This window comes from Moschus berezovskii, chromosome 24, assembly GCF_049115385.1.
Source record: "Moschus berezovskii isolate FMDL1 chromosome 24, NW_MosBer_1.0, whole genome shotgun sequence".
Taxonomy (NCBI): domain Eukaryota; kingdom Metazoa; phylum Chordata; class Mammalia; order Artiodactyla; family Moschidae; genus Moschus; species Moschus berezovskii.
Window position 1 is genome coordinate 16,487,760 of NC_142483.1, and position 22,835 is coordinate 16,510,594.

General features: G+C 45.4%; 2 protein-coding genes across 3 annotated transcripts in view; one reads left to right on the forward strand and one right to left on the reverse strand.

Annotated features, from left to right (window-relative positions):
• Nucleotides 1-17,856, reverse strand: part of ARHGEF3 (Rho guanine nucleotide exchange factor 3) — a 319,599-nt gene extending 301,743 nt beyond the window's left edge. Inside the window, exon 1 of one of the 2 annotated variants that reach the window (XM_055414115.2) lies at nt 17,820-17,856. The gene's annotated coding sequence lies outside the window, so the exon portion shown is untranslated. Of the gene's footprint in view, nt 1-17,577 lie in introns of both variants that reach the window. The other variant, XM_055414114.2, reaches the window with a different exon arrangement.
• SPATA12 (spermatogenesis associated 12) lies at nt 11,815-12,359 on the forward strand. The gene is given in 3 exon segments (XM_055413279.1): nt 11,815-11,842; nt 11,845-11,932; nt 12,266-12,359. Coding segments are annotated over 3 exon segments (210 nt in total).
• Nucleotides 17,857-22,835: the final 4,979 nt, after the last annotated feature.

A 22,835-nucleotide genomic window follows, 5' to 3' on the forward strand; every position in this document is an offset into this window, starting at 1 on the left:
ATTGAGATAAAACTACTGAATAAGCACCCAGTAGCTACAGATAAATGGCCCTGCTCAGTTAGGGCCATGAATTCTCAGGCCTCTGATCTAAAAGTGAAATGTAAGAAAAATCCCATTCAACTCAAGGCAGAAAATCTGAGCCACTCCCGCCCCCACCCCATCTGCCAATCCATGCTGTCTGTCGCCCTGTAACTGCAGAGGGATGGCCTTATTTTGCAATTAGTCATGGCAGACGGAGTTCTTTCTGAAATGTCCTCCCAGCTGTAACAGTACCACACTTCTGCTTCCCATTGCCTTATTCCTTTCTTCTGAACAACTTCAAACAGTATCTTAACCTCTGTGATACTTCATTTTAAATATCAATCTGGCTAGACCCTGAGGCTCAGATATTTCATCAAACATTATTCAAGATGTTTCTGTGAAGGTACAGGAATTTAAGATAAAATTAACATTTAAACCAATAGAGTTAAACAAGCTGTGTTCATAACATGGGTGGGCCTTATCCAAACAGTCAAAGGCCTTAACTGAACAAAGACTGATCTCCACTAGCAGGAAGGCACTGTGCCAGCAGACGGCCCTGGGACTCAAGCTGCAGCTCTTCCCTGAGGCTCCAGCTTGCTAGCCTCCTCTGAACATTTTTAACTTGCCAAGCCTCGACGGTCACATACAAGAGTCATCAATCATTCAAAATAAATCTCTCTCTCTCTCCTTCTCATTCTCACTCTTGCTCACTCTCCCTACGTATGTGGTATGTGTATGTGAATATATGTATATAATATGTAAAACATTCTATCATACAATATTGTATATGTATATTATGCATAAGACATCATTATACACTGATACATTATACACTGTTATACAATATTCTTTGTTTTCTTGGATATGGTCTTGGTCCCTGTCTCCTGTACCATGTCACGAACCTCTGTCCACAGTTCATCAGGCATTCGATCAGATCTAGTCCCTTACATCTATTTCTCACTTCCATTGTATAATCATAAGGGACTTGATTTAGGTCATATCTGAATGGTTTAATGGTTTTCCCTAATTTCTTCAATTTAAGTCTGAATTTGGCAATAAGGAGTTCATGATCTGAGCCACAGTCAGCTCCTGGTCTTGTTTTTGCTGACTTTATGGAGCTTCTCCACCTTTGGCTGCAAAGAATATAATCAATCTGATTTTGGTGTTGACTGTCTGGTGATGTCCATGTGTGGAGTCTTCTCTTGTGTTGTTGGAAGAGGGTGTTTGCTATGACCAGTGCGTTCTCTTGACAAAACTCTATTAGCCTTTGTCCTGCTTCATTCTGTACTCCAAGGCCAAATTTGCCTGTTACTCCAGGTGTTTCCTGTCTTCCTACTTTTGCATTCCAGTCCCCTATAATGAAAAGAACATCTTTTTTGGGTGTTAGTTCTAGAAGGTCTTGTAGGTCTTCATAGAACCATTCAACTTCAGCTTCTTCAGCATTACAAAAGCAAAATGGCTGTCTCAGGAGGCCTTACAAATAGCTGTGAAAAGAAGGGAAGTGAAAAGTAAAGGAGAAAAGGAAAGATATACCCTTTTGAATGCAGAGTCCCAGAGAATAGCAAGGAGAGATAAGAAAGTCTTCCTCAGCAATCAGTGCAAAGAAATAGAGGAAAACAACAGAATGGGAAAGACTAGAGATCTCTTCAAGAAAATTAGAGATACCAAGGGAACATTTCATGCAAAGATGGGCTCGATAAAGGACAGAAATGGTATGGACCTAACAGAAGCAGAAGATATTAAGAAGAGGTGGCAAGAATACACAGAAGAACTGTACAAAAAGGATCTTCACTACCCAGATAATCACGATGGTGTGATCACTCATCTAGAGCCAGACATCTTGGAATGTGAAGTCAAGTGGGCCTTAGAGAGCATCACTATGAACAAAGCTAGTGGAGGTAATGGAATTCCAGTTGAGCTATTTCAAATCCTAAGAGATGATGCTGTGAAAGTGCTGCACTCAAAAAAAAAAAAAAGAAAGTGCTGCACTCAATATGTCAGCAAATTTGGAAAATGCAGCAGTGGCTGCAGGACTGGAAAAGGTCCATTTTCATTCCAATCCCAAAGAAAGGCAATGCCAAAGAATGCTCAAACTACCACACAATTGCACTCATCTCACACACTAGTAAAGTAACACCCAAAATTCTCAAAGCCAGGCTTCAGCAATAAGTGAACCATGAACTTCCAGATGTTCAAGTTGGTTTTAGAAAAGGCAGAAGAGCCAGATATCAAATTGCCAACATCCATTGGATCTTCGAAAAAGTGACAGTTCCAGAAAAACATCTATTTCTGCTTTACTGACTATGCCAAAGCCTCTGACTGTGTGGATCACCACAAACTGGAAAATTCTGAAAGAGATGGGAATACCAGACCACCTGACCTGCCTCCTGAGAAACCTGTATGCAGGTCAGGAAGCAACAATTAGAACTGGACATGGAACAACAGACTGGCTCCAAATAGGAAAAGGAGTACCTCAAGGCTGTATATTGTCACGCTGCTTATTTAACTTCTATTCAGAGTACATCATGAGAAACGCTGGGCTGGGTGAAGCACAAGCTGGAGTCAAGATTGCCGGGAGAAATATCAATAACCTCAGATATGCAGATGACACCACCCTTATGGCAGAAAGTGAAGAGGAACTAAAGAGCCTCTTGATGAAAGTCAAAGAGGAGAGTGAGAAAGTTGGCTTAAAGCTCAACATTCAGAAAACTAAGATCATGGCACCTGGTCCCATCACTTCATGGTAAATAGATGGGGAAACAGTGGAAACAGTGGCAGACTTTATTTTGGAGGGGGCTACAAAATCACTGTAGATGGTGACTGCAGCCATGAAATTAAAAGACGCTTACTCCTTGGAAGAAAAGTTATGACCAATCAGACAGCATATTAAAAAGCAGAGACATTACTTTGCCAACAAATGTCCGTCTAGTCAAGGCTATGGTTTTTCCAGTAGTCATGTATGGATGTGAGAGTTGGACTATAAAGAAAGCTGAGCGCTGAAGAATTGATGTTTTTGAATTGTGGCGTTGGAGAAGACTCTTGAGAGTCCCTTGGACTGCAAGGAGATCTAACCAGTCCATCCTAAAGGAAATCACTCTGAATATTCACTGGAAGGACTGATGCTGAAGCTGAAACACCAATACCTTGGCCACCTGATGTGAAGAAGTGACTCATTTGAAAAGACCCAGATGAAGGAAACAATTCTCATAGCCATCAATAGTTCAGTGTTGAGTTCATGAATAGTTTTTAAAGTTTGGGACAAACTGTAGTATTTGCTATTTGAAGTACTATTTGTAATTGGCATATTACGATGTAACATTGGTCTTCATTTCCAACTTAAAACGCCTAAAAATGCCTAACAGATTTTTAGATTTGTGAATTTTAGTTGAAATGTATTTTACGATGTTACTAAACCTGCAGAAATATTGAAATATTTCAGAGAACTTATTCACTGTACATTTAATTTATTTTATTTATAAAAGTTATGAACTGTAGAAAGTTTTACTTGTTGGGTCAAATGCTTGTTGCTTCAAATGCTTGTTGCATTTGAAGTGCTAGTTACAAGAAAATCAAATACCTTCAATGTATAAATGCTATTAAGTTTTTAAAGGACTCTGGAGTATAAGTAAGTTTGTTTAAAGAAATTTAGTCTATTCAACCTGAATCAGCTCTGTCAAACATTAATTAAAAGCCTCATTTTAAAAAAATAAATAAATAAATAAATAATGGTAGTGGGAGGGAGGGTTGGGAAGCTGGCTGGAGGTGGAGGTGGTGAAGTTTATAAATCTAATTAAAAATGAAGTTGCATTTCCATTTTCCAAATCCACCCATCCACCAGCGTACTGTGTCACTAGACATTATGTACGATTTTACTTTGCGACAGAAACCATTACATTTAAAAATTCATTACAGCAAGGTGAGTTAGACACATGATGGATGCAGCTTTAATTCTGCCATATATTATTACAGTTAAAATGTAAATGATGAAAAATATTTTGTGCTTATCAGCATTTATGTGGAAATGTGTTTTACAGTGATATATGATGTTATATTTCTATTATTGTGATAAAAAAAAAAAGCAATACAAAAAGACAAAGTGTTTATTAAAACATAAAAAAAAAAAAGAAATAAATGGTTTTGCAGCACTGAAGAAATTATAGAAAGTAAATAAGCTAGATCAGACCTGTTTTATGTAGTAATTTTATAGTTTATTTTAATTATTTCAGTTGTAAAATATTGTTATACTATTAGTTCTGATTGTTCATATTAAACTATTGTAATGCAAAAAAATAAATAAATAAATAAAATTAAAACAAGAAAAAAAAAAAAAAGACACAGATGCTGGGAAAGATTGAAGGTGGAAGGAGAATGGGACGACAGAGGATGAGGTGGTTGGATGGCATCACTGACTCAACAGCAGTGTGTTTGAGTAAATTCCGGGAGTTGGTGATGGACAGGGAGGCCTGGTGTGTTGCATTCCATGGGGTCACAAAGAGTCGGACATGACTGAGAGACTGAACTGAACTGATGATAATATTCTCAGCCTTTTGTATACTATAGATTTTGTTTCTATGGAGAATACTAATACACTCCTAAAATAACTGAATTCCTATCAGAAATCATCTCTTACAACCAATACTTTCATAAAATGTCAAGTCATTACATGATTTAAAAGGTAAACAAAAAACCCCCACAAAATACAGCAAATCTAGGAAGAATAACATCTGTCTTTATATTGATCAAACCCATCAAAGTGTTACATTAATTTTAAATGCAACTATACATCTATCCGGAGAAGGAAATGGCAACCCACTCCAGTGTTCTTGTCTGGAGAGTCCCAGGGACAGCAGAGCCTGGAGGGCTGCCGTCTGTGGGGTTGCACAGAGTCGGACATGACTGAAGCGACTTAGCAGCAGCAGCAGCAGCATACATCTATCCACAACTATTAGTGGTAATAATTTTGTATCCTTTCTATGGCTAATTTTTTTTCAGAGTATAACAACTCATTAGATACTAAGTTACACCATATTGCTTTTAACTGATACCAGTACCAGATCTTTCTGGGTTCAAGTACAGCTCCACTATCATTCACAGAGTGACCCTGGGCAAGTTACCTCTGTGTGCCTCAATTTTTCTGTATACAAAATGGGGTAAACAATATACCCTCCATAAATTTGCTGTGAGAATTAAATGTGATAGTACATATAAAACACAAAATAAATTGTGTAGCAGTGTTTTTCAAATAGTAAGTTCCTGACCTATTAGTGAAATAAACTCAGTGGGTCTCACAACCATCATTTGTTAAAAATAGCATAAATTCATTAACGCAGGAAAGAATTATCAGAGGACACTAGACATACAGAGGGTGAGTACTGTGTTAAATGTTTTAGATATGTGTGCATACACACACACAGACCAGGTTACACACTCAGACTGTTTAGATTTTTGTCTTACGATGGGTCACAGTGGAAAACAAGTGTGAAAAGCCAGATTCCACCACATAGTAAGTGCTCAATAAAATTTGGTAGTATTGTCATTATCTCACTCTAAGAGGTAATATGCCTTTCTTTACTAGTAAAAAAAAAAAAAAGCTGCTAACATTGGTGTCAATTTTCCGCCTGTTTCCTGCAATGCTGCTTAAGAGTCACTCCAGCTCCCTAAGATAACTTGCCAACTCTCTCTCCTCAAAGGACTCAGGCGGTCATTTAAATATTTTCTGACTCACAATGCTGGCCAAGGATTAGTGAGGCCCTGCCCAGCCCAGAACACACGAAATGTGATTTGCTAAGAAAACCACTTGAGTCTGCAAGGCTGCACAGGGCTTTTGTAAAATTAAAGCCATGCTGGAGAGACACAGTTCTCTACCCTACCCCCACCCCCCGGGAGATGTGTCATAAAAAGAGGTTACTTAAGGTCAGTTAAGCTGCACCTTCTGAGGCTGGAACTTCAGCTCTGTAATGCGCTTCCTTGTTTGGGGGCTGGGTTATGTCACTGTGTTTTTCCCCTAACTTTCCAGCCGCACATACAGGCACACACACCCCTCACTTAAGAATGGAAATGAAATCCCTATGAACTGTTCTTACAGCTTAGGTAAACGGAATCTGTTAAACTGAAGGAGCTTAGATTTTGAAGATGTCAAAATAATTTCTATTGCATGTAAGTTTTTCCCCTCCAAAAATGAAAAACTCAGCCCCAACTTTTTTGTAACAGTGATAACTCCAATCCCCCACCACAGACAAACACACATGCATTAGCACTATTTTGTTTAAAATGGAGCTCCTTGTCCCAGCTGAGAGTAAGCTCAGGTGTGAGTGGATTTGCAGTTTCCAATGGAGTCCCCAGGTTGTTCCTTAAATTCATAAAACCAGGTTGCTACAGATGCTCATGTAGGTGCTGTGCTTCTTATTTCTTCTTCTGTGAGAATACAACCCTGGACTTGTGCCAAGGCATTACATCTGGAACACATAAGTGCGTTGTAGGGGTGTAAACTAATCTTTTAATATGTGATAGTATTCCGTTCTTATTTTTATTCCATTCTTCAAACTACGATGGGGGGCGCAGATTGCTTTAGCAGCAAAAACCCTGCCATTAAATGCAATCTATTCGCCTGGTAGATAAAACAAGTTAAAATGCAGGCTTACTCCAATGCCTTCTACCATTCCCTGGTACCTCCAGGGTGTGGGGTCCTTAGTTCTCACCACACTTCTCAAGGCATGGAGGCAGGGGAATTGGGGAGGATCTTCAGGGATCTTCATCACACACTCAGAGTAAAGGAAGCAGGTCAGTCATATGCTTGGTCAGTGCCAGATGCACTCCCATTCCACAAAATTGGGTATTAAATGTTTTATCCAAGGTCTTCAGCCTTAAACACTACACTATATGGTGTCACTTTCTTCAACAATGAAAACAGATGCTCATGTTCCTGGATTTTTGTCTGTGCAGCCTGAAGGGTGGGCCTCTGAGCGTGTCCCCATAAGACAACGACCAGTGGAGGTGAGTGATGCACCCAGGAAAAGTATTTCAGGACTGGACTTAGTATCAATGAGACTGTCAAACTTCCCACTGACTACAGACTCAGTACAACACTTGTCAAACACTTAGCTGTCTTTTTTGCAGAAATTGACAAGCTGATCTTAAAATTCATATGGGGACCCAAAAGAGCCAAAACCATCACAGAAAAGAACAAAGTTGAAAGAATTCGTAATTGTTGATTTCAAAACTTACTACAAGGGTATACTTACTGCAAGACATACTGACAATGGTGGTATCATAGGACAGACATATGGATCAACAGAGTAGAGCTGAGAATGCAAAAATAAACACATTTGTGACTGATTTCTGACAAGGATGCCAAAACAATTCAACAGAAGAACCGTCTTTTCAACAGACTGTGCAGGGTCAACAGGGTATCTACCTGCAAAAGAATGAAGCTATACTGGTCTACCTCACACCACACACAAAATTTAACCCAAAATGGATCAAAGACATAAATATAAGAGCTACAACTGTAAAATCCTTAGAAGAAAATTTAGCCATAAGTCTTTATGATCTTAGATTAGGTAAAGCTTTCTTAGTTAAGAAACCAAAAGCAGAAGCAACACAAGAAAAATAGGTGAGTTGGTTTTACCTAAATTAAAACCTTGGGCTTCAAAGGACACCAACAAAAAAGTGAAAAGACCAACCTAAAGAATGGCAGAAAACACTGAAAAATTATGTATCTGTCTGATAAGGGACTGAATCTAAAATATTTAAAGAACCTTATAACTCAATAGTAAAAACACAACCCAGTTTTTCAAATAAGCAAAAGATCTGAACAGACATTTCTCCAAAGACGATATACAAATGGCTGATAAACACAGTGAAAGACAGTCAATCAACACAATACTGAAGGAGAACAAAGTTGGATGGCTGACACTACAAGACATCAGGATTGACTATAAAGCTCCAGTAATCAAAACAGTACAGTACTGGCAAAAGACAAGACCAAAAAAAAAATCAATGGAACAGAACAGAGAACCGAGAAATAGACCCCCATAAATACAGTGAACTGATCTCTGACAAAGGACAAAGGCAATACAATGGGGCAAAGACCATCTTTTCAACAAATGGTGATGAGAACAACTGAACATCCACACACAAAAAGAAAAGGAAAATCTAGACATAGACATTACATCCTTCACAAAAATTAACTCAAGATATATCACAGACCTTGTAAAATGCAAATGTCTGAAACTCCCCAAAAATAAAACAGCAGAAAGCCTAGAATACCTTGTAATGGTGATGACTTTTTAGAGTCAACACCAAAAACACAATCCATGCAAGAAATAATTAACTGAACTTCATAAAATTAAAAAATTTCTGCTCTGCAATAGATAATACCAAGAGTAAAAGAAGAGAAGCCACAGAGTAGGAGACAGTATTTGTGAAAGACACAAGTGATAAAGGACTGTTACACAAAATATACCAAGAACTCTTAAAACCGAATAAGAAGAAACAATCTGAATGAAAAATGGCCCAAAGACTTTAAAAGACACCTCGACAAAGAAGATACACACATGGCAAGTAAGCATAGGAAAAGATGCTACATATCATCACATGACAACAGGGAAACAAAGTAAAACGGCAAGGAGGATACCATTACGTACCTATGGCAAAGGCTAAAATCCAAAATACCAACAACACTAAATGCTGACTAGCAGGTGGAGCAACAGGCACTCTCTCATCAACTGTTTCTGGGAATGCAAAATGGTATAGTCACTTTGGAAGACAGTTTGAAGGTTTCTTAAAAGACTAACCCCACTGGGGCTTCCCTGGTGATCTGGGGCTTAAGAATCTACCTGCCAGTGCAGGGGACGCGAGATCGATCCCTGGTCTGGGAAGAGCCCACATGTCGCGGAACAGCTAAACCCGTGGACCACAACTTCTGAGCCCTTGCTCGTGGGCACACCAGCCACACCTACTGAAGCCAGACAACTGAAGGCCACGTGCCGAGAGCCCACGCTGACAACAAAAGAAACCACTGCAACGAGAAGCCCATGCACCTCAGCGAGGAGCCGCCCCTGCTCACTGCAAACAGAGAGAGACCCAGCACAGCCAAAAAAACCCCACAAAAACTAAGGACCCCCTTATCACATGATCCACTCCCTGGTGTTTACCCAAAAGAGCTGAAAGCTTATGTCCACACAAAAACCTGCACAGAGATGTTTATAGAGGCTTTATTCATAATTTTCAGTACTTGGAAGCAACCAAGATGGCCTTCAGGAGGTAAAGGGAAAAATAAACTGGGATACACCCAGACAATGGAATGTCATTCAGCGCTAAAAATGTGCTATCAATTCATGAAAAGACATGGGAAATCTTAAATTCATATTACTAAGTGAAAGAAGCCAAAATGAGAAGGATACACCATGTACGATTCCAACAGTATGACATTCTAGAAAAGGCAAAACCGTGGAGACAACGAAAAGACCAGTGAACACGGCAGGGGCGGAGGAAGGTATGAACAGGTAGAGCACAGAGGGTTTCTACAGTAGTGAAACATTCTGCATGATACAGTGAAGATGGATATATGTCATTGTACATTTACCCAAATCCACTGAAAGCAGAATACCACCAAGAGCAATGAGCCCTTAGGTAAACTACAGAAGTTAGATGTTCATGATGTGCCACAGCAAGTTCATCCTCGGTGATGAATGCAGCATTACGGTGAGAGATGCTGATAATGGTGGGGGCTAGGCTGCGTGGAAGCAGGGAGCAAGGGGAAAATCTCTGTACCCACCTCTCCATTTTATTATAAACTCAAAACTGTTCTAAAAAATAAAGCTAAAAAACATATTTAACCTCTAACCATTAGGAAAATGAAAATCAAAACCACAATGAGATCACTTCACCTGCGCTAGAACAGCAATGATCAAGCAGATGGACAGTGGTAAGCATCAGGGAGGATGTGGAGTAATTGGAGCCTTCACACACTGCTGGTGGGATTGCAGAATGGAACAGCCACGAGGCAAACATTTGGCAGTTCCTCAAAATGTCAATCATTGAGTCACCATACGCCTGCAATTCCATTGCTCTGTATATACCTAAGAGAAGTGAAAATCCATTTCCACATAAATTTGTACACTCTTCCAGGGGAAGGCGAGAGCCAGGGCAGGTAAAAACAAGAGAGCATCCGGACAGAGAAGGTGCTCTTGGACATACGGTTAAATGGGAAAAAAAAAAAGAAAAGAAAAAACAAGGCTGGAGAAGAATACATACTAAATAAGTGATTATGTTAGCCTTTTAAAAAATATATACAGAGGTACACAAACTTGTTATGTAAGACTGTAGGAGAAATACACAGCCAGCTGATCATAAATGTTCTTTCTGGATATAAGCCTGGGATAAGGGATGTGGAACTTCATTATTTACTCTACAATTTCTGATTTGCTTGCTTTTCTATGTATTAAGAAACAACCAGGGAATGCCACGCGAAAGATAATTTCTTTCTCTAGCCAAAACAGAAGAAAAAGGAAGAGGCCACTGGAGTTGGATAGTGAAGGAAGCTGTGAAAGTGGACAAGAGCGAAAGAGCATCCCAAGGAGTGGGAATAGCAGGAGCAAAGATTGGAAAGTGGATGTCAGGTTCATTCTGTTACAGGAACCAGTGGGGACCTGGGGTGAAGGTGAATCAGAACAGTGAGCTGAAGCAGCCAAGTTCCAAAGGTGTCATGTGCCCTCGGGGGGTGATGGCCATGACAACGTGGGGTACTGCTGGGAGAGAATGGGGGGCTATAGTTGGGCAAGAGGTCTCGGCAGCAGTCCAACCTGGCCTCTGTCTTACCATAAACTGACCGCCAACTCCATTATCCAGATTTGTCTAGTCAGATGGTCTCCAAAAAGAAGAACATCCACACCCCTGAAGTCCCCAAATCTCAATGAAGAATTTCCAGTGTGTCAGAGCATACCTTTTTGACAGGAGCACAAAGAAGTGATGGAGTGACCTGGGTCAATCCTAAGTACCCGATAATGACCCCAGCAAGCTCCTCTACATGCAGGCTGTGATGGGGGTAAGCACTTTGCAAATATCTTTTCAATTAATCCTCAGAGCAAAACTCCAAAACTCTGTACCTCCCTTTACAGATGGGCAAACAGGCTTGGGGGCTTCCCTGGTGGCTCAGACGGTAAAGCGTCTGCCTGCAGTGTGAGAGACCTGGCTTCAAACCCTGGGTTGGGAAGATCTCCTGGAGAAGGAAATGGCAAGCCACTCCAGGACTCTTGCCTGGAATATTCCATGGATGGAGGAGCCTGGTAGGCTAAATTCCATGGATGGAGGAGAGTGGTAGGCTACCGTCCATGAGATCGCAAAGAGTCGGACACAACTGAGCAACTTCACAGTTCACTGAAACAGGCTTGGAGAGTTTAAGCACCTTGTCCTAGGTCACTCCCTTGGTTAACACTGCAGCAGAGACAAGACCCCAACTGCCATCTCTACAACCTCCAGACATTTCAATCTGCTTCAAAGCCAGGTCAGTACTCTGCTCCAGTTTCCAGGAAAATATTATGGAGCTCAGAATTGAAGTTGAATTCAGAGCTTGGGGTTCTACCAGCAAATTCAGACCCATAAAGTTACTATATGCTGACTGGAAGTGGAGGTGGGGTGTTGGGATAAGGAGCCAAGTTGGACCGGTAACTAACTAGTTTGCTCTTTAGCTGGCTGAGCCAGGCAATACACAAAGCTGCTTCCTCTGTCCTCCAACTCTGGCTGCAGGCCCCAGCCTCTCTTTCTGAGCATTCCTGTTTTGACTTGGGCCCCATGTCCAGTTCTGCCCTGAAAACTTGCGCTTCACCTTGGAAAAGTCAGGAGACACCTGGGAAATGAAAGTGATCACCTGCTCTAGCCTTGTTACTCCATGGCCACCAGAGACCCTGGGGCACCCACCAAACATCCCAACAAGCCCTCACTGAGCCATGGGCTGAGCACTCGCTCTGCCTCCCTGAGCTAACATTCCACAGGGATGTGCACCCAAGAGAGGGCTAAGATACTTCAAACACCCATCTTTCTTCATGTCACTGAACAGATATTTGGGGAAGATTCTCTTCACCTCCATCTCTCTCAGTATAACTGACGAGAGGCCCAAGAAGACACACAGTTGGCAAGTTGTTCATCACTCCACACCTCAGCTTTCTGGTCTGGAAAATGAGGGTATGTGACACACATAGATATATTAAGATGTTGGTGCAGGGCTCAGCGGCACAAGGCATAGCCATTCAGATCAACTGGCATTTACTGAAGGCTGCCACATTAGTTCCTTTTCCAAGGTATATTCTAACACACACACACACAGCTATAACCAATGAGAATCCTGCATCAAGCCCCCAAGGCTCATGCTCATTGCCAAGGCACCAGTTTCTAGAACATCACTATCCCAGGTCCCACCCTCTGGAAAGGAAAGACGAGCCTCCTGGTCAACCAGGAGCACACACAATGCTGAGATCTTATTCCAGCCACATACTAAGATCTGGAGACAGGGTGGGGGAGGTTCTGCCTATATCGTCTCATTTCCTCTCTCCCTTCCCCAGGGAGACAGACCATATCCATATGTAAAAAGTGGTCTTTCCCAAGACACCCACATGGCTGCTCCCTCTTTCAAATGGGTTTCCGCTCAAATGCTGCTTCCTCAGAGAGACGTTGCCTAACTTAAACCAACTCTGCCTCCGTCCCAGCTACTCTGAATCCTCTTACCCAGTTTCATCTCCTTCATCACACTGACCATAGCCCTTGGCATCTTATTACAGATCTAGTTGTCTATTACCCATCTTCATCCCTGCAATGTGAACTCTGAAGGGAGGAGCGCTGTTTGTTTCCTTGACAGCTGTGTGTCCAGTGCCAGGGCACTCCCTCCATAAGTGATTCTTGAATAAGTGAAGCAAATTAGCTGAGCTAAGTGACTAAGGTACATCGGGAAAAAAGCAAAGTTTTCCTCTAAACTTCTCCACAGTGGACCCTGCCCTACTCATCACACTGGTGACCTCCCACAGAAACTGGAACTGACTCAATAAATTAGAATCATATATATAAACATTTTGTTTTCATTCAAGTTTCAACCCATTTGTGTGAGGTGATATGAATCAGGCGATATCTTTACAAATCATCAGGGTAATGGGTCCAAGGATTCATCTTTCTAAAATATCAGTTCAGTCAGTTCAGTCGCTTAGTCGTGTCCGACTCTTTGCGACCCCATGAACCACAGCACGCCAGGCCTCCCTGTCCATCACCAACTCCCGGAGTTCACTCAAACTCATGTCCATCGAGTCAGTGATGCCATCCAGCCATCTCATTCTCTGCTGTCCCCGTCTCCTCCTACCCCCAATCCCTCCTAGCATCAGACTCTTTTCCAGTGAGTCAACTCATCGCATGAGGTGGCCAAAGTATTGGAGTTTCAGCTTTAGCATCAGTCCTTCCAATGAACACCCAGGATTGATCTCTTTTAGAATGGACTGGTTGGATTTCCTTGCAGTCCAAGGGACTCTCAAGAGTCTTCTCCAGCACCACAGTTCAAAAGCATCAATTCTTCGGCGATCAGCTTTCTTCACAGTCCAACTCTCACATCCATACATGACCACAGGAAAAACCATAGCCTTGACTAGATGGACCTTTGTTGGCAAAGTAATGTCTCTGCTTTTTAATATGCTATCTAGGTTGGTCATAACTTTCCTTCCAAGGAGTAAGCGTCTTTTAATTTCATGGATGCAATCAGCATCCGCAGTGATTTTGGAGCCCAAAAAAATAAAGTCTGACACTGTTTCCACTGTTTCCCCATCTATTTCCCATGAAGTGATGGAACCAGATGCCATGATCTTTGTCTTCTGAATGTTGAGCTTCAAGCCAACTTTTTCGCTCTCCTCTTTCACTTTCATCAAAAGGCCTTTGAGTTCCTCTTCACTTTCTGCCATAAGGGTGCTGTCATCTGCATATCTGAGGTTATTGATATTTCTCCCAGCAATCTTGATTCCAGCTTGTGCTTCTTCCAGCCCAGAGTTCCTCATGATGTACTCAGGATAGAAGTTAAATAAGCAGGGTGACAATATACAACCTTGACGCACTCCTTTTCCTATTTGGAACCAGTCTGTTGTTCCATGTCCAGTTCTGACTGTTGCTTCCTCACCTGCATACAGGTTTCTCAAGAGGCAGGTCAGGTGGTCTGGGATTCCCATCTCTTTCAGAATGTTCCACAGTTTATTGTGATCCACACAGTCAAAGGCTTTGGCATAGTCAATAAAGCAGAAATAGATGTTTTTCTGGAACTCTCTTGCTTTCTCCATGATGCAGCGGATGTTGGCAACTTGATCTCTGGTGCCTCTGCCTTTTCTAAAACCTGCTTGAACATCTGGAAGTTCACGATTTTTATAGTCTTAGCTATATTTTATTTTAAAATATAGCTAAGACTATAATTAATAAGTTGATTAAGGAATAACTGGACAAATCTCAAAAAAGAACAAAAAGAATGAAAGAAACAGAGCCCCACCCCTGCTGCCCAATGAGTTACAGGAGCCTGAACGATACAGAGCTTGGCCTCGAAGGTTTCTAAACAATTGCAGTTTTCGTTGATGCCTCTTCGCCTCAGGCTCCCTCCAATGACTTTTGACTCAGGAGCACACTGGATTCTGGTCAGGGGCTCAGGAACCTTGGTAATGGCAGAGAAATAGAGGCAGCTCATTGGGATGGATGGTGATCGATGAAAGGATCAGGATGCAACATGGACCAGAAAAACGGGAGCAGTAGCACGCACCTCTCCTCATCAGAGGGGGTATGGGGACGACATCCCGTTCTCTGCATCCCACATCTTTCTCTGACAGGAATAGGTTCTCTCAGGAGGCAACGAGCTCCCCTCATTGGAGGAACCAAGCCTGGATTAAGCAGTAACTAGGAGGAGGTGCTGTGGAGGTGGTTTAAACTGCAGGCTGAACTACGTGACCTCAAAGGTCACGCTGTAGACTGGCATTCTTATGGGCCAGTTCCTTTGCATTTCACTACTCCTAAACCTCTCCAGCTTCCATGAGCCTCCCTCAGTGGATACTCAATACGTGCTGTCCCTCATGGACATTTAGTGAGCACTTACTCTGTGCCAGGGGCCAGAGTGGAGCAGAGACAAGGGTAACAGGATTCTATGTTCTTCTGGGTGGACGAAGACAATAAACCCATGAGCAGATGCATGAGGAGAACCATTTGAGGCCAGCTTCAAGAGTAAAATGCAATGGGCGGAATATGGGACTCCTCTGGTGGTGCAGAGGATACAAATCCGCCTGCCAATGCAGGGGATCCCTAGTCTGGGAAGATCCCACATGCTGCAGAGCAACTAAACCGTGTGCCACAACTCCTGAACCCACACACCTAGAGCCCGTGCTCCGCAACAAGAGAAGCCACAGCGATGAGACGTCGGCAGGCACCCTGCAACTGGAGAGCTCTCTCTGCGACCAGAGAAAGTCCTCACATGGCAACAAGACCGAGTGCAACCAAAAATAAAATTAAGTTTTAAAAATGGGGGAACGTGACAGAAACTGACATAGAAGGGGCTGCCCTGGACAAAATTGTCAGGGGAAACTTTTCTACAGAGGAAACATCTGAGCCAAATGGCATGAAAGTGCCAGACATGAGAAAAGGTGGTGAAAGAGTGTGCTCAGCAGAAGGAAAAGCATGTGCAAAAGACAAGTCAGAGAAATCTCCTGACAAGTTGAGTTATATTCATCAACTGCACCCTATCCTAAAGGCCCCACCACAGGCCCTAAACACACATCTTCCCCCACCCCGCCTGCCTTCTTTCCCCACTGACTTCTTTGTCAGATTTTCTCAAGTCAAGGCAGAGCTGATTTGACGCTGAACTTTCCACTGGCAGGTGTGTGCTGAACAAGGGCACAAAGGAACACGTGTGCGCCTCTCCCTACAGGGACAGAGGAAAGGCTGGCATCTTGACTCCACAGAAAAGTGGGCCTGTCTTGCATAGGGAACCATGACTCCCATCTTCCCACCTGGCACTCAGGGCCCACCTTTGGGGGATGCAGGCCTTTTGTAGAAAATGACGTAAAGAGAACCCTCTGAGAAAAGACACACCTGTGCTCCAAGCAACTCAGGTGCATTGCAGAAGGTTCTCAGAGCCCCAGGCTCAGAACGTCTGTCTGTGGTTGCCACCGCTATGAGAAAAAACTAAACTGGTTCAGCCCAGGAGCACCCCACAAATGGAAGGGACAACCTGTTAGAGACGAGTAAATGAAAGAGAGGGGACAAGATCAGGCCCTCAAACCCATAAAGAGACTCCCACACTACCTCTTCCAGCTCTGATAGAAGATGTCAGCCTGTCAGGGGGACCAAGGCCTGAAGGGGTCCTAATGAAAACTTACCCGCTCCACTCCAGTAAGGGAAACATCCCACAACACCCAGAGCCTCCAGAGAAGGTCCAAGACCCCATTTTCCAGGATTGTCCTTGACAAAGGTCATCTCTAACCTCACATTCTGAGATAACATTTCGCACAAGGCTGGTTAAGCATAGGAAGTGTTAATGCAAAGCCCAAGTGTTTCAAGGCGGAAGGGGACACCACGGGCTACCCGGTAAATAATTCAGGTCCTTATCAGGAAATGGGGAAGTGCAGAGAGCTTGCTCACCTAGTTCACAGTGGAATTAGGGATGGGGGTGCTCTGTTAATACCAGTCAAAATAGTAACAAGAAGGACAGTTAACCGAGGGAGAACTTACCCTGTACCAGGCACTACAATAAAAACTTTAATCTTACACAACCTTTTAAGGTTTGTACTATTATCATCTCCACTCCACAGATGAGGAAACTGAGGCACGAGCAGGTGACGTAACTTGCGCAAGACTACACAGCTGACATAGAAAAACTCTTCCACACCCAGGGTAGAAGGTGGTAACACCTGGGCAGTGCATGAACTGCTTAAAAATAAGTTTCTGCTAGTTCACCCAAGACAACCACCGTTTGGCAGTTCTCGCATCCTTGCCCAGTGCTGGAGGCAAGCCTGGTTTAGGCATTAAATGGAGTGAGAATCCTCGAGGAACAAGCCACTCAGTTTCACCAACGCATAAGCCCTTGATGAGGCCGCTGATACTGCAAGCTCGGTTCTTCCTCGTGGCAAAGCCCACGGGAACTCGACTCAATAGAAATTTCCACACTCAGAAGACGCTTGCCCCTCTCTGGTTACGAGGGACCGAAGTTCGCCTAACCCCATGGTGTCCGCCTCCCCCTCCTGTATCCCTGGATCCTCGGGCCGCTTAGTTTAAGCAGCAACGAGCACGGGGGCCCGAGTGGGCCCGAAACTGCAGCCACCGCCCCGCGCGCCCAAAGCCGGGTTCCCCGCCGCGAAGCGACTGGTGGTCCTGCGAGCCCCGACAAACAGCGCCCGACGGGAAGACACGCGGAGGGAAAGGGGCTGCACCCCAAGACAGGTGGCACCTCCCTCCCCGGAAGTGGGTCCGGGAACTTTTCGCCCAAGAGCTACCAGAGGGTCGGAGTCAGGGTCTTCGGCGGAGCGGCGGCCGGTCGGGGCTGGCGGTGGCACTGCCTACCTGTGCCGCGTCCAGGGTTCCCCTGAGCGTTCAGGGTGCTCGGAGCCAGGAGCGCACACTCTGCCGCGGGCACCGGGATGGAACGAGGGCGGCTTGGAGGTGGGGTCTAGCTCCGGCTTGGTGTGTGAAGGTGGAGAGGAACCGGCCCGGGAAAGCCTCCCGGCCCAGGGTGTCTAGCAGGGTCTCCAGCCAGGGAAGGTCTAGCGGAGTAGCGGGGCTCCAGGCCAGCCCCCCACACTCACCTCGGCTCCCAGCACGGGCTCGACCCGCGGGGCTGCGGCGCGCACCGCGGCCACGACTCTGGCAGCGGCGGCTACGGGGGCGGCTCCCCGGGGCGGGGCGGGGCCGGGGGCGGAGAGGCCGGGCCGGCCACGTGGGCGGGAGGCGGGCCGGGGACCCCAGCGGGAGCCAGGCCGGGTGGCGGGGACCTGGGGCTCAGTCACGCTTGGCCGCTGCTCAGCACTTCCCACTCCGCACCCCGCTGGGGTCCCAAGGAAGGCTGGGGACGGAGAAGGGGAGACCTGGCCTCCGGGGCATGCCCAGCACCCGGGAAAGGGTGCGCAGCCCCCCGAATCCCGTTCCCCCGAGGGCGGCTCCGGGGATCTGTATCCCAACGGGAGGGGGCTGTGGCGACTCCCGAGCTGCTTCGACAGCCGGAGCTGCCCGGGCGGACGAGGGTCCGGGTCAGCGCTTGGAGCCCCAGCCTCGCCTACTAGGCTGAACTTGGGCGTGTCTGGTCCTGCCCAAGCCTCACTTTCCCCGTCTGTGGGAGTGAGAATAAGGACGAATCCCCGCGCCCCCAGCAGGTTCTCAGGAAATACGTTTGTGGGCGGATGCTGAGCTTGAAAGAGCAGCAGCCAGCAGTGTGGCCTGGGTCTTTCGTGCCGAAATAGACATGAGAATCTAAATACTAAAAGCATTTTCTGTACTCATTCATCCATTCAACAGATTAAATTCTTCCAGTTCTCAGGACCCCATAAAGTTAGGAATAAAAAAAGTCCCTACACACTAGTTATGAGCTCTTTTGAAAGTACAAACCATGATAAAAAAGAAAAAGTTCATCAGCTGCTTTCCTGTGCCTGGCGAGGACTTCAGGTGCTTGATCTGCTTGCCTTGTGAGGTGTAGGGCTGGTACGGGCCGTCTCAGGAACTGAAGCTTAGAAAGGCGAAGCCAGCCCCCAGGTCAGAGGAGAAAGCACCAGTTCCAGGGCTAAGTTTCTCCGCAGCCATACCTCCAGTAAACGGAGGATCAGGCTCTGAGTGGACCTCCTCACTCTCTCCATGGGGCGAGCTCTGACCCCCACCTACTCATTCCACCTCACAAGGGGGAGGGGGATGTTGAGGGCTTCCCAGGAGGGACCTGCCCTGGCAGCAGCCGCTGGGATTAAGTCTCCCAGCCCAGGCCCCCCCACCACACACTCGTCACCACCACCAGCGTTCAGACCTTCATCTGGCACAGCTGAGACTTCCTTTATTGCAAACTCCTGTCTCTCCTTTGCAGGCACTCAGCCTCCTAGGGCTGTGAACCTCTTCCTAGCCCACAGCCCACCTTCTGGGCCAGAAACTGACCAATCTTGGGCAAAGGAACTTTCATTCCAACTACAATTCCACTTCATTCCACCACACCTCGACCCCAAACCCAGTGCCTCATGACCCATCCCTTTCCTGTGTAACGATCACACACCCTCTCCAGGACTCCATTTCCAAGGCCAAAACCTATATCCAGATCCCCTAGTCCTCAACCTTTTCTTCCAGTCCTCTTTTGTTACTCTCCCTCCTCCACACAGTGGAAGATCCCTTGCTACAGCCAGCCATGTTTATTAGGTAATAATAAAGGGCTTCCACTCCCTCAGCAACCCAGAGCTTGTCAGGCACTTCCGCCCCACAAGTCGACACCTGGTGCTCTACTTAGGCAGCGCTGTCCGAGATAAAATTTCTATTTCCGTTAGATTCCAGTTAATGATTGGAGCGTCTGCTACATGCCACAGACCATGCCAGACTCTGAACCTCAGCAGTGACTCTGTCACAAGACAGACAGACATAGTCCCGGACCCCATGGAGCTCACGGCTGATGTGGGAACAGTCAGAGCCATCACTGGGCAGGTTAGGGGGCAGGACGTGGTGAGAGACACACAAGAGAAGTGCTGGCCCGGATTCGAGCATGGGAAGGCTTCCTGTGGGATGTGGGGCCACAGGGCTGGAGAGGACAGACGTGGGAGCCCAGAGGTGGGAGAGCACAGGGCACACTTCTGGAAGCCCATGGAAAGAGGCCTTGATGGCCAAGGTGACACACTAGACCTTGACCATGGAAAGGTCCAGGCGAGGTGATGGGACTCCATCGCTGCAAAAGTGGACGAAAGTCTCCCAGACACAGCAAAGGCAATGTGCATGTTGACTATTACTGGGGATGCTCTCCTCAGTTTCCTTTGTTTGTCGATTCTAGGTGTCCAGAGATCAGAGCAGATCTGCAGGAATATGCAGACCAGAAACAAATCTATGTAAACCCACAACAGTTTATATGCCCCATCACCTCCCACCTACTCACGCTTTGGCCCTGCTAGGAGGAGGGTGGGAGGACTTGGCTCCTGGACTCAAATTAGGAAACTGTTGGGGAAGAGGTGATACACCCAAAGGGAGACCTGTGGTGGGGTGTGTGGAGGGAATAAGCAGGAAATGTGGTTCACTATCCATGGAGTTTGAAAACTGGTGGAGAAGCCAGAAGATACTGACGATCAGCCACCTTTTCTCCTTGAAACAGTCAGTTCATGAGGGCTCATCCTTGAATTCAGCTCCATCTCCCCTAACTTTGCAAGACAAGGTATAATAGGACCAAGGCTGTCACCTAAGTCATCAGTTGGGAAAGCTGGGGGTCTACTGAAGGTCTCCACATGAAAGAGTGAGTGAAGAGCTGTAACTGGTGCCAGGTAGGGAAGCAGGGGTGAGGGGCTTGGATGAGGCACCAGGAAGCACAGCTGGAGAAAGCCATCTCTTGAGAAGGCGCAACAAAGGCAAGGGCAAGATGGAGACCACCAACCCAGCCATCGAGTGCCCACCAGGTACCTTTAACACTCGTCCTATGAGATTTAAAACCCACTGATAATACCATTCGTATGACCAATGCTGACATAAATATTAAGAATAAGATAAAACCCACTCACAATCACCACCACCCAGTAATCAGTTCAGTTGCTCAGTCTTGTCCAACTCTTTACGATCCCATGGACTGCAGCACACCAAGGTTCCCTGTCCATCGCCAACTCCTGGAGCTTGCTCAAACTCATGTCCATCAAGTCAGTGATGCCATCCAACCATCTCATCCTCTGTCGTCCCCTGTCCTCTGTCGTCCTCTGTCGTCTCCTCCTGCCTTCAATCTTTCCCAGCATCAGGGTCTTTTACAATGAGTCAGTTCCTCGCATCAGGTGGCCAAAGTACTGGAGCTTCGGCTTCAGCATCAGTCCTTCCAATGAATATTCAGGACTGATTTCCTTGAGGACTGACTGGTTGGATCTCCTTGCAGTCCAAGTTACTCTCAAGAATCTTCTCCAACACCACAGTTCAAAAGCATCAATTCTGCAGCGCTCAGCGTTCTTTATAGTCCAACTCTCACATCCATAAATGACTACTGGAAAAACCATTGCTTTGACAGACCTTTGTTGGCAAAGTAACATCTCTGCTTTTTAATATGCTGTCTAGGTTGGTCATAGCTTTTCTTCCAAGGAGCAAGAATCTTTTAATTTAATGGCTGCAGTCACCATTTGCAGTGATTTTGGAACCAAAAATATAGCCTGTCACTGTTTCTATTGTTTCCCCATCTATTTGCCGTGAAGTGATGGGACCAGATGCCATGATCTTAGTTTTTTGAATGTTGAGTTTTAAGCCAACTTTCTCACTCTCCTCTTTCACTTTCATCAAGAGGCTCTTTAGTTCCTCTTCACTTTCTGCCATAAGGGTGGTGTCATCGGCATATCTGAGGTTACTGATACCCAGCAACATCTACTGTTATTTTGTGTGCTTTTTTGTTTTCCACTTAACATATTGTGAGCCTTTTCCTTGTGATAAAATATTCTATAACATGACTGTTAAGAGCCACCTGTTGGTCTGTGGTATGAATATGCCTCTTCTTATCAGCAGTCCTGACTGGTACCTGGTTTGATCCTCACTTCTCAGCATCAGGGATAATGCTTAGTGATGAAAATCTTTGCATAACTAACTTTGATACACAGTTCTGGTTATTTCCTACAGAGAAAATGCTAGAAGTGGATCACTGAAAGGAATATTCAAGTCTTCTGCCTTTAGCAATGTTTAGATGCCCCCCACACACACATACTTTCTTTTGAAAAGTGTGGAGCATCCAGTTGATGAAGCAACACTAACCTTCTCCCCCAGGAGATGGTGACACCTATGGAGGAGTAAGGTGTTCATCTCAGTGTTCATACCTAAGCAATGTTCTGCAAACAGCTAATACAGTAAAAGACTTCTTTCTCTAAAAGCAAGTCCCATCTTCTCTTATAATCTAGGCTTGAGGAAGACCTGAGAAGTAAGACTGGGAGGTGGGGTGGAAAGACAGACAGGTGCTTCAGAGCAGGAAATGCCTGGGTTCAAATCCAATGTCGCCCTGCCCTGAAGGTAGGATGTTAACTAAGCCATAAACCCTGCTGGGAGTATGGAACGCACCCAGGTGGTAGCAGGTGTCCAACTCACAGGGGTGACTCTAATACACAACAGGTCATCACCAACCCTGAGTCTACAGTCTGGAGACAGGACCCACAGGGAGTGCAAACTTGAGACAACACAAGCCACTCGGGGGGGATTTGGGACACCCTAGTGTCCCTCAGCTCTGGAGATCATGGTAAGCGAATGGGGGTCTCACCCCATTTTGCAAAGCAGGAATAGATGCAGTTTACTCTTCTGGGAAGCCTTTTGAAACTCACTAGCAACTGTTACTGCTTACCCTGATGACAACTGAGACAAAATGATGGCTGTGCGCACTTGCCATGTGCCAGGCACTGGACTATCTGGACTATCCCCTCCATCTGCTTTATCCTCAACCACACCATAGGCAGGTGCATTTTTATCGCCATCAGACAGAGTAGGAAACTGAGGACCAGGGAGATGAGGTAACTTGCCCTGCTGACTGATCAGTGGTAGGGCTGGGGTCTCAAGCTGGTTAAAGCAGCAAAGTCCAAGTCCAGCCCAGGTGGAAGGCATAAGCAAGGGGCACAGCCTGCCCTCAAGGAGCAGCTGGACTAGTGAGCAAG